This window comes from Chenopodium album, chromosome 21 (assembly GCF_948465745.1).
Source record: "Chenopodium album chromosome 21, dcCheAlbu1.1, whole genome shotgun sequence".
In the NCBI taxonomy this organism is placed as follows: Eukaryota; Viridiplantae; Streptophyta; class Magnoliopsida; order Caryophyllales; family Amaranthaceae; genus Chenopodium; species Chenopodium album.
The window spans coordinates 7,594,306-7,606,723 of record NC_137854.1 but is presented as its reverse complement, the minus strand read 5'-3'; the positions used below and the strand labels follow the sequence as shown (position 1 = coordinate 7,606,723).

At 31.2% G+C, this 12,418-nt stretch overlaps 1 protein-coding gene and 1 long non-coding RNA gene across 2 annotated transcripts; both read right to left on the bottom strand.

Moving 5' to 3' along the window:
* Positions 1-3,293: 3,293 nt before the first annotated feature.
* LOC145600277 (protein MIZU-KUSSEI 1-like) lies at positions 3,294-4,049 on the bottom strand. Its single transcript, XM_081656199.1, has one exon. The coding sequence runs from the start codon at positions 4,047-4,049 to the stop codon at positions 3,294-3,296; it is 756 nt and encodes a 251-aa protein (XP_081512325.1).
* Positions 4,050-5,026: 977 nt separating this feature from the next.
* Positions 5,027-8,941, bottom strand: LOC145601530 (uncharacterized). The gene is made up of 2 exons (XR_014104412.1): positions 8,244-8,941; positions 5,027-5,710 (listed from the first exon to the last, which is right to left on the bottom strand). It is a non-coding gene; the product is annotated as an uncharacterized LOC145601530 (long non-coding RNA).
* Positions 8,942-12,418: the final 3,477 nt, after the last annotated feature.

Sequence of the window (12,418 nt, the reverse complement as noted above, 5' to 3'; positions counted from 1 at the left end):
TCTTCTAATGTTAGTAATTATGTGATGGTTTGATTTAATTGTAGGGAGGAAAAGGCCAAGCAAGTTAAAGCCTATTGGTAGGTTGGAAAATTTATTTGATTTGATGTGGAGGATGGTAGTTGGAATGAAAATTCATTTTAATTGGTGTATGGCGGTCATTATTTTATTTTTGTCCTCTTAATTTATTAAATTCAGGGTTCGTATCTGAAGCGGGATAATGGTTGATTTTTATTCTTTGGTCTATAATTAATCAATTATGTGTTTTATTTTAATAATTTAGAGTGAATTGATGAGCACCTTATATAAAATAGAATTTGAGGTGTTGAATTAAAGGACTTAACTAGAGATGTTACTTTGATTATTATCTCAAAATAAAGACCTTATTAAAAAAAAAAAAAAAAAAAAGTTATATTCAACCTGAATTCAAAATATATATTGGCCTTGTTTGGTAATGGGCTTTTAGTTGGCTTTTTGGTTGGCTTTTGGCTTTTTCTTTTGGTCAAACAGCCAAAATACTTGTTTGGTAAATGGCTTTTCAGCTAGGTGAAAAAGCCGGCTTTTCCGCCAAAAACAAAAAGCTAGTGTTACTAACTTTTTTGTTTTGGCTTTTGGCTTTTCATTAAACAAATTACTTTTTATCCTTAATTAATAATTAATAATTAATAATCAATCAATAATTAGTAATTAATAATCAGTAATTAGTAATTGATAATTAATTATTAATTAATTATTAATTTGTAATTAGTAATTGATAATTGATAATTAATAATCAGTAATTAATTATTAATTATTAATAATTAATAATTAGTAATTAATAATAAGTAATCAGTAATTAATAATTAGTAATTAATAATTTATAATTAGTAATTAATAATCAATAATCAATAGTTAATAATTTATAATTAGTAATTCATAATCAATACTTATTAATTACTAATTTATAATTAGCAATTAATAATCTATTATTAGTAATTAATAATTAATAATTATTATTTAATAATTACTAGTAAATTAGTAGTTATAAGTACTTAAAAATTAATAGTTAGTACTCCGTAATTAGTAATTATTAGTACTTAATTATTAATAACTAGTAATTAACAATTGTTAGTAATATGTAATTAATAATAAGTGCTTAATAATTAGTAATTAGTAAATAGTACTTACTAACTAGTAGTTTATAATTAATAATAGGAAATTATAAATTAGTAGTTAATATTTTGTATCAGTGATTAATAATTAATAATTAATAATACTGATAATAAATGTATAAGAATACATAATAATGCCCTTTAAGGTTGTTTTGCATAGTTACAGCCAATATCTAACAGCTGATTTTACCAAACATGTTTACATACAATAAATAGTCAAACAACCACTACAAACAGCCAATACTAACAACCAGTCAAACAAGCCAAGTTAAACAGCCAGCAGCCAAACAAGGCCATTATATACTTTTATTTAACAAATTTCAACTAATAAGCAACCGTTGCATCAAACAAGTCATCTAATTTGTAATCAACTATCTTATCAATTTCAACTAATTGTACCTTTTCAATATCCATTGACTTATCAATTTCATCTTCTTTAAAGTCATGATATTTGTAATCAACTATATTTCTTATCAATTTCAACTAATACTATTGTTAACTTATCAGTTTCATACCTTTTCACATGTCATATTGTCATTGCCAAATATATAGCTTAACAGAAAATTGGACAATACTTTTTTAGTTTTCAAATTTTATACTTCGTATTATTTAGGTTTTTTTTTGTTCCTTTGAAAAAACAATTGATAAATTTGAATTTTCTTTTACATTGTACACGAGGCAAGCATGCTCTGTAGTGCTAAAGGAGATTTTTTTGGTGAATAAGTGCTAAAGGAGATGATGGTACTAAACCAAATGGTCCAACAAAGAATATATTCAAATAGCTAGGTCATGAGGTCAGCTTTCAACCTAGTTCTTCCTGATTTCATCACATCATAATTTAAGTCACTCATTATCTGCTCCATTCATTTATGCATTAGGTGTGTAGATGAAGTATTACTTAAAAGTTAAGTGCACTTCAACTTTAAAACAAAGTTTCAAAAAGCTAAATGATTTTTATTAATGACCGTAAGAAATAATACATTTGTGTCCACTAGAATAGTTACACGAGCTCATAATTGGAACAAGAAGTTTTAAATAAAACCGCTAATACACTGGTGAGTACGTCATTAAACTTATATCTAAATAAATTTGAAAAAGTCACACAACCCCTACGTAAAAAAAAAAAGGTCATCAATACAATTAGTTACCGACTAACGATGAAACCATTTCATACAAGAAATGGATATCAAAGTATAGGCTAATTTTTTTATAATGAAGTAAAATTGAGTTTTTCATGCCAAAAGAAAATAGCAACATCATTTGGTTACTGCGACCCACCCAACTAGATCAACAAATTCAATCAAGCTAGGTTATCTAATCCCAAAACTATTACTCCAAATTAGAGTGGTTTATTGTCACATAGAATGATAGGAAGGAGACAAATTATAATTTTGTCTTTTAAGGTTTATTGAGGAACAGACAAAAAGAAGCAGAGTAGTAGACAATAGGCAAATTGCTGATCTGGTATTTCATGGATGGGTTGATTAATACAATCATGAATATTCATGAATCATGATATTATATTCAATTTACAAGAGATTTTGTCAGGCCAAGATTTCAATTCATAGCTATTTAAATTCAATAATGATAATTCTTACTTGCTAGATGGCGTCTCACACTTTCAAATACAACCTTTTGGCTTTTGCAACCAATTTGAAACTTGATACCTTAAAATTTGATCCGAACTCGAGCCAACTCAACTTAACTCGACTCGTAATATGACTTGATTTATTCAATTGACAATAGATTAACCCAACTTGAATTGCTAATTTGCCACACTTGGACCTTAATGTAGCAACCTTACTCATATACAATCCTATTTGAAATGACCTAACCAAACCCAAACCAGATGGAACAACTTATTCGCCACATCTAGTTGGTTTCTTGTATGTAACATAGGTACATATGCATCTTACCCACAAATTAAATGGTAAAAGGGGAAACAATGCTTACTATATGCACTCGAGAGCACAAAAATGGTTAATATTCCTAGTCGTTGTAGGTGCACGTTACGGTCTTAATTAAGGACCTCCTTCATGTGCGCACATTGCAATCACCAACAGAGAACATAATATCTCCCCAATGACCTCTAATTTGTAACATGATCCTCCTTAATAAGACCTAATATGTAAATGCAATGCAACCTCAAATTCTTACAAAGAATATACTAAGATCAAGAACAATATTCCCTTCAGGACACAACATATACAAGGTCTCTGAATCCTTCGACCCAACAACATAATCAAAGTTAGCGCGAATATAGGCCAATTCGTCGTCTGGATCATCACCATCACAAAACTCGGACGAGGGCAACACGCCCACGCCCATTGTAATAACCTTAAGAAGCTCCATTATGCTCAAATCCATCTCATTAGCATCCCTCTTAACTGCGTAACCAAACTTCTTCCCATTACAAAACATGTCCCAAATAGGCTCTTCTAACAAGCCCTTCCTCTCCTTTTCATCCTTTTTTTCGCATTCAAGGGCGATCCTAACCATCCCTACGCTCATATCCTTTTGAAGAACGTGAGTTTGTATAGGTAGATCCAACACCAATGTAGGCAAACATTTGGTAGATTGTTGTAGGGAAAAACTCATCTTCCCCTTCTTATACCCGAAAAATGTGCCCGTGACACGATTACTCGTGCCATTGCTAAGGAAGTTGATATCAGGTAATCTACAATGTTTCGGAGATATGATGGGGAATGATCGGATCATGGACCGGAGAGCACGAACCGTTTTCGCTTCTTTATGTTGTTTGTGCTTACTAGGAGATGGTTCTACTAGGGAAAAGGAGGGTTGCAAATCTTGTGAAGGAGGTGTCTTTGTTGTTGATTCTTCTTCTTCTAATAAATCTTCTTGACAAGTTTTGATTTCTATATGATGTTTGTGTTTTCCCATTTATAATTTTATATTATTTTTAAAAAATTATGATAGGTTTTTCTTCTTCCTTATTTTTGTGTGGTGAAGAAATTAAATATGATTGCATGCATTAAAATGCAATGGAGAGGCTAATCGGCTATCATAGTTAGAAGAAAGTATTAGTTGATTGATTAGTATGCTAATTTTAGATTATTAAGAGATTTTGCTAGGCTGTATTTTATGAAGGATTAATGGATTGTGTACAGCTAATGAAACTTTAATTTTTGCAGACATATTAGGATTTGAATTCAAAATTTGACTGTGAGTTCATTAGCTATATAAACTTCAGATTAAGTTTTTGATTTACATTTTTTAATTGAAAAAATTGTTTTGTATAAAGTGTTTTTGCTAATTATTTGAAGTTTTTATGATTTTCTTTTTTTTTTTAGTTTCAATATTGTGATAAGTATTTGGACTTATGTACGAATGAGATAAATTACAAGTCTATGATGTTTGATACACAATTTACAGCTATTCATGTAAAATCATGACTATTTAGGAAATTAGGGGAATAGGGTTGACCGTTTGATGCTGATAAATTGATAATCATAATATTATGTTGATATGGGTTAATAATAGAAGATGATGTTTAACATCAAAAGTATAGCTTTACTAATATATTTAATTTGCTAATATAAATGTGTTATTTTTTTATTTTATTTTTTTTATTTTTTTTTTTTTGGGTGCTATAATACATAACATAACGCACATAGGAATGTATTAGAACTTGTTAGTTTTAAAATATGTGAACTAATTTGAAATTAATGACCATAATGAAGGGATTTGAGGTGGGAACGATACGTTGATTACTTGATACAACATAACTACGGGTCTACAGTAGTTCTATTACCATCCAAGGGCAAAGGATATTACTACTACAACAGTAAAGATCATGTTCAAAAGTGATGAATTCAAATCAACATTAACCTCAATCAAAATACTGTACAAGGGAAAACTAGCAGGGAACAATTTAGAATTGTAGCAAACAAAATTATGGGAAATTAGATATTCACAGTTTCCAACATTTTTACACTCCTATTTTCACAGGAAAAGAAAAAAAAAATACTAAGCCTGAAATAATTCTTTGTGAAATTACAAAATCAACCATCTGAGATTTGGTCAGATGATAAATTCTCTAACACATCCTGTGACCTTGTCAAAACTCCAACTATAATTCTATAAATAGATGTTAAGATACCAATTTTATACATTTTGTCAATAGCATATGCAATAGTTTCCTCCCTTCGATCTGTACAGCTAAGTTGCTATGCAAAGGAGCAATTCCCACCAGAATAATTGTAATTGTTAAAAGATCCTTCCCGGTTTTTCATCTTGAACATCTATAGAATTAATGAGAGACTACATGAACATCAAAAGAGATCATGGCAGATCTACATGCATCAGTCGTCATCATGTTCATCTTCTTCGTCAAGAGACTTGTGAGATCCTGAACCCAAACCTAGACATTTCAAGAAAGCTTCTTTGGCAAAATCAAAATAACGGCATGGGTGGAAGAAACGTTTTGAAACTGTGGAAGAAGGTAAATCCTTTACAGAAGAGCCATCCCTTTCCCCAACACACCTCACTCTGTTGCTAGGCATGGAAGTTATTTCCCTCCTAGAATCATGATTCCCAGCTACCTGCTGATACAACTAATTATTTTTAATATTTATTACATAGATTCAGAATTCTAAAGCAAACAAGGAAATTGGGAATCCTATTAAACCTATATAGAGAGACTAAATATATCTGTATGATTGTTCGTAGCTTTTTCTCCCCAAAATAATGAGATAAACCTCACTCCGTCAACTCCGCCCTTCCCAACACCCTCTTTTATGTCATCTCTTAAAGAAGATATTTGAGGAATGAAAACAAAATCGATCTTTAGTTCTATACAGAACAATTAGTTTTTATATTATCGTTCACCCAACCAACTTCCAGAACATGGCGACCAATAACTCTCTACCGAAGATAACCATCAAAAAATAAGCTCTCTTTACCCATAAGAGTTTTCCTAAAACTGATCTTTCGCGGTGAAAATCATCCATACGTCTTACTAATCATCTCACGATAAATCTGTTTGGTGAGGTGTGTATCAACTTCACTGTTATATAATGAATTCTTACAAGAGATGTAGGATATGTTCTTTCACCTGAAAACCACTTATAAGAACAAATTACATCTTGTCTGAATTTACTAGACCTAATCTGAACTTATCTTTTGCTGTCAAATGAAACTGGTAACCCTTTATTCAAAGTTATCACAGCATACCTGATTTCTAAATGTCAAGAAATTTTAAATCATCATATAACAACCCCAACACCACTACAGTCTACAGAAATTCCCAACTAAAGGAATAATTGTCTTATTGTACATAGTCTTACCCCTACAATAGCAAAGAGGCTCTAGACTAACCTAGCACTCGTGAAAAGAATTTCCCAGGACTTTCGGTATGAAGGTGACAATTTAGTACTTTAGTACTTCCACAGAAAAATGGAGTACAATAATGGAGAGTTCAGAGCATGAATCATGCTATTCACAAAGCAGCTCACTTTGATTGGACCAAATTACTGGTTCAAGTTGAACTTTCTAGGTTAACATTCAGGATACCTCCAAGAAATTTTAAATAATATATTCTAGCTAGGACAAAGTGGGAGAATTTGTCTCCACACAGCACACAGCACACAGCAAGCATGTCCATGAATTCACATGGAAGAGCACAATGGAAACAATAATGTGCTTTATCAGAATTATCACAATCACAACTAAGAATTCAGCTTACTTCATAAGTTACATTTTTAAGAAGGCATGTGACTTTAGGATTAGATCCAAATGGTAATAAATGCATATATTTCCGAAACACTTAGTCAACCCTGGTAAAAATCTATTATGGCCAATATCAACCTAGCAAAAACAAAATCCATATAGAAAAGCTCTTTTGGGGATCTATATTTAATTGCATCTTATTATATGTTCATCACTGTTAAGGTATATATATGGAATTTCTACATAAAAAGTATAGGTGTTGGCGGCATAGCCAAAGTTGAATCCTACAAGTTTCTCCACTGATCCCCTCCCCTTACAAAAGGAGTTAGAAACCTAGGGGGGAAGTTTGGTCTCTAGCTTGGGTTCAAAATCAAAAGTTAGAAACATAGAGGGAAAATTCAGTTACTAGCTATGATTCAAAACAAAATGTAAAGGGAAAATTTCGCTCATAAGCTTTGATTCAGAGGAGCTTGAAGACTAGAAGTGCACGTACTATAACATTCTACATAAACCTAGCAATTACAGTCCAGACTCCAGAGCTCTTGCATAGATGTGAAGTTGCATCAACAAACTTGAACATAAATGGACAATTAGCCATCCTAGTAATTTGATGAAAGAACAGGCATCCAAGAGGATTACTTCCATGGCTATCAGGTTGATTATCTCCTTCCCCACCCCACCCCACCCCCTACTACTAATATCCCAGGGGGAGCAAACGAAGGATTCGGATGACTTTAATCCATATTTGGCATGTCGGGATCATCACGAAATCATACTAATATTATAACACTCTAGGTTTAGCTGTTGTAGCAAATGTGCAACCTGAGATTATGTCTTCCATATGATTTCTTCTAATCAACACCATTAAATAATTAAAAAAAAAAAATTGTCTCATCCCATTCATATCTTGGAGGACAAATCATAATACAATTTTTCTAAACTGCCTTCTCAATCAGTTTATACCAATCTTCGTTTCGAGGTCACGAAAACAAAGCCCATATCAATACAGCAGTTTTTGTTAATAATTATTTGTAAATTCTACAAGTCCACATCTTCATCTTTCTCCCATATATCCCCAAAAGAATTCAACAATTCCACAAAAGTTCAGTTTTGAAATTAACGGTCAGCATTGGATTATTTTCAATCACAAAGTCACAAATCATTCCACAACTTTCCTAACACCCTGATTATTCTCACCAAATTAAATTAGCTAATCATCTCAACAACATATAATCAACCCAAAAAAATACCCAGTAAATTAAATAATTTCAGCATATAAAAATCACAAATTCAACTCAAAATAATGCAAATTAATCAGCAAATCACAAACTTTTCTTCAATCACAACAACTAAACCATACAAAATCTAATTACACAAATATAGAGAGAATGCAGATGAAATTCGCACCTGGGTACTTGGAGAACAGCTGGAAGAAACCTTTAAATCCGAAGAGTTGCTTGTAGAAGAATCATCAAGAGCAAAAATATCAAAGTAAGACAGCAAAATTGTGAGGGTTAGAAGAAACATAACCAAAATTTGAATCCAAATAAGCCATGGAATTTTGAAGTTTTCTAGTACAAAATCATCCCCTAAATCAAACATATCTTTTTCTTCAAATCCCAGAAAATTTGGGGAAATTTTGGTGGGAATTGAAGAATAAAACTAGGAGAGCAAAAGGGGGGGAAAGGGTGGGCAACTAACTAGCTGGTGCTTGGTGGGGTGGTGGGTGAGGAGAGAGAAAATGTAAATTAGTGGGGTTTTTTGGAGGAATTTTGTTTTGTTTAAGGAGAAAGTTCATGTGATTTTGATTTTTGTAGCCAAAACCCAGAAATTATTACAATTTTTGGTGGTGTTAATGATTTTGATAAAGAGGACAAGTGGTGATGATGTAGATAGATCTTGTAGATGGTTCAAGTGTACTCCAACACTCCTCCTCGATCACATACTACGGCTAGAACTCCCAATTGTTCTAGGAGTCTCGGACTTCGTGGGTTATGATTTGTTTTGAAAAGTGTGTTAGAGGGTTACGACTCTTACGAGGGAACTATTAGTATAATCGTTATGAAACCGAAAATTTAAGTGATTAGAAGACGAAGTTATTTAGCGATGAGTTAATTGACTATTCATGTGATTGTAAAGTCGGATATAAAAAAACCATTTAATAAATGAAAATATGATTAGGGTAGGGTAGGGTTGCTAAACTGGATGATAATGATGGGGTTGTTTGAGTGTGCTTGTTGAAATTCAATGATAGTCCAACTCATTCAAGTAGCCTTAAAATTACGGCTAGAATTCCTTGCATAGTCGTTGCTCCCACGTCACGCTATTTTTTATGCTTAAAAATTGGTCATTTTGTATTTGTCATTATGGGCTTTATCTATTTGCTACAAGTTATTTTTCATTTAATCATGCAACAATCATTATGGGCTAGTGAGGCCAATAAAGGGTCCAACTTCATTATGAGTTAGGCACTTAGGCTTGGTCCAATTCTTATTTTCTCTCCTAACTCTATGGTAGATAGGTCTTGACTCTTGATGGGAAATTCTGCTCAAAATTAAATTGTGTTATATCACCTTAATACCAAAATACTTATTCACTAGTATCAACAAATGCGAAATTTTAATTATTAGATTTGTTGTTGGTATTAGCATGATATCATCAACATACAACTATATAGTAAAAGTTAAATTATCAGTGACTCAACTTATTAGAAACAAAGAAATTCTCTAAGTCCTGAATAATTAAGAATGTCCGACTTTCAAAGAGTTAGGTTTATCCATAAGTTTGATTTTTTATCTATTTGACTAAAGCGGATTTTACTACTCTTTAATGAAAATTCTTAAATCCCAAGATTCTAAACTGCAAGGTACATCGCTACATCTAGAGTTAGGCCCCGTTCACTCCACCTTAAAAAAAATAATTTCAGTTCAGTAAAAATAAGTTCAGTTCAATAAAAGTTAGTTCAGTTCAGTAAAAATAATTTTAGTTCGGTAAAATTTTGTAATTTTAAAGAATAAATATAATAGAAAATCTGTAAAAATAATTTCTGTTCAGTAAAATCAATTCCCGTTCAGCAAAAATAATTTTAGTTCATTAAAAATAGTTTTTGTTCAACAAAAATAAGGTGAAGTGAATGAGGCCTTAATGCATCCAAGGGTTTCGCTCATTTGATATTTTAGGCTCATTTTTGAATCTTTTAGAGAGCTAAACAATTACTCAGTGCTCTTACCTCTATGCACCTAAGTGCATTTAATATTATCTTGCTCTTTAGGCATCAAAGTTGTGTGAATATGTCTATTAGTTGAATTAATGAACAGCTCCATATACTTTGGAGACGTTCTTAACTTCTTATCATTTTCAATTCTTCAAATTTGCAAAATTACTCTTACATTTGTCGTTTTGTTCTTGTTATCTTTAATATTCTAGACTAATGATTGAATATAACTTTTCTATGAAAAATTAAGAAAAATCTAGATAGGATAATCATATTTGTGGATCAAAATCAGCTTAAAAAAAAGACATAAACATAAAGAGAAAAGAAAAACAAAGTGGAATGACATGATTGGGAAATAAAGGTTATAGATTGTGCAAAAAGATGGACACAACCACACAAGTACCATCAAATCCAACTAAACTACGAAAAGAATTGCGTGGATCTGGTCCACAATAATATTATTGTGGACCCGAAATTCATACACACGCAACTGACATTATATTAAATATAGTGACCCTTATTTTTGACATAGTAACCTTATTTTTAGCATAGTAACCTTTATTAAAACTAGTATAACGCTTAATATTACTGTGGAGTTGAAGTACGGCGTATGACCCTAATTTTAACATAGTGATCTTTATTATTTTATATTGACCACTAGATAAAATATTTCATTGAAAAAAATTAACCTCTTATAGCGTATTGTTTCAATATAATGACCTTATTTTTATTATAGTGACCTTTTATTAATTAATAAAACAACCATAATTTCTCTAATGTTAGTGGTCCACAATAAATTAGTGCGAACCAGGTCCATTTAAGAATTTGTAAACTACGAGTACCTTATTATCTACAGAAAATTACAGTTAACATGTAATAATTATGTGATTATGCGAGTTAATAATCACGTTAAAATCATCACAAAAGTAAGATGAAAGTGAAAATTGATATAGTATAAAACATATTCCTAGGCCTCAACTATCAGCTTAAGTTTTTGGTTGAGTTGGTCCTCTAACATGGTTTTCAAGTGAAATATTAAGCGCTGGGTATGAGGAGGGCCCATGCTGTTTTCAAGTGAAATATTAAGCGCTGGGTATGAGGAGGGCCCATGCTGCATCCACACTTCTAGCCCAAACGGGCTTTTGTGTGAGGGGACAGTATAAAACATATTTCTAGGCCTCAACCATCAGCTTAATTAGTACACAAATTAGACCACATCAATATAGTATCTCCTTCATAAACCAAAAAACATAGTAATATAAATCCACATCGTCATTCTTTTGCCTCATTCATCAACAATAAATTAAAATTGTATTTGATCTATTTTATTAAAAGGTTTTTGGTGTTTAGATAGCCACAAGGGCGGGGTGAAAATCGATCCCAGGATCTCCTGGAACCGGGAGGGAGCTCTAACCACTTAATCTATTTTATTAAAAGGTAATGTATTATACTATGGTTATAATAATTTAGATATGCATGTCAAAATTATGCATCAATCTTATGAATGTATATCAATAATCAATCACATGTTTACATATTCCTTAACCTAATTAAACTATTGTGTCATTTTATTCATTAATAACGCTTTTACTAATCAAAAGATAATTTTAGTAAAATAAAATTTAAATTACACAAACGTGAATAGGATTGACAGAAAATGTTTTACTAGTATATTTTTTTGATGAAATTTTTTGACAATTTCTTAGTGGGATTAGATTACAATCTTCTCATGTCCCGCAAGCTGGAAGTGGAAGAACGCTTAAAATATTACGAGTTCTGTACGAAGTATTTCTCATTAATTACTCTTAAGTCTTAACAGCCTAACATACAAAAATCAAAATTAATAACGTCATTAACGTGTATAAAATATTAAAGTCTATTAATTATCATAGTTTCATCTTTACTGGGACTTAATTTACACTGTTTTATTTTCTTTATCATTAATTACGTTGTAAAAAATATTAAAGTCTATTAATTATCATAGTTTCATCTTTATAGGGACTTATTTTACACTCTCACACATTCTTTATCAAATACATTAATTACGTAGTATAAAATATTAAAGTCAATTAATTATCATAGTTTCATCTTTACTAGGACTAATTTTTTAACACCCTCTCCGCTTCTTCCATCCTTTATCAGATATAGTATTAATTACTTAGAATAAATATTACCAGTAAAGTCTATTAATTATCATAGTTTCATCTTTACTAGGACTAATTTTACACCCTCTCACATTCTTTATCACGACATCATAGCAATTAGGAGTAGCCAATTGAAATTAACGGCTAAGGCGGCCATATGTAGCATGTGCATGTGCATCACGAAATAAAGATATGAACAACTTTATTAAATACCAACAAGAGTA

What these genes read in the sequence shown, in the direction of transcription:
- LOC145600277 (XM_081656199.1), bottom strand. Translation starts at nt 4,049, where the DNA reads ATGGGAAAACACAAACATCATATAGAAATCAAAACTTGTCAAGAAGAT.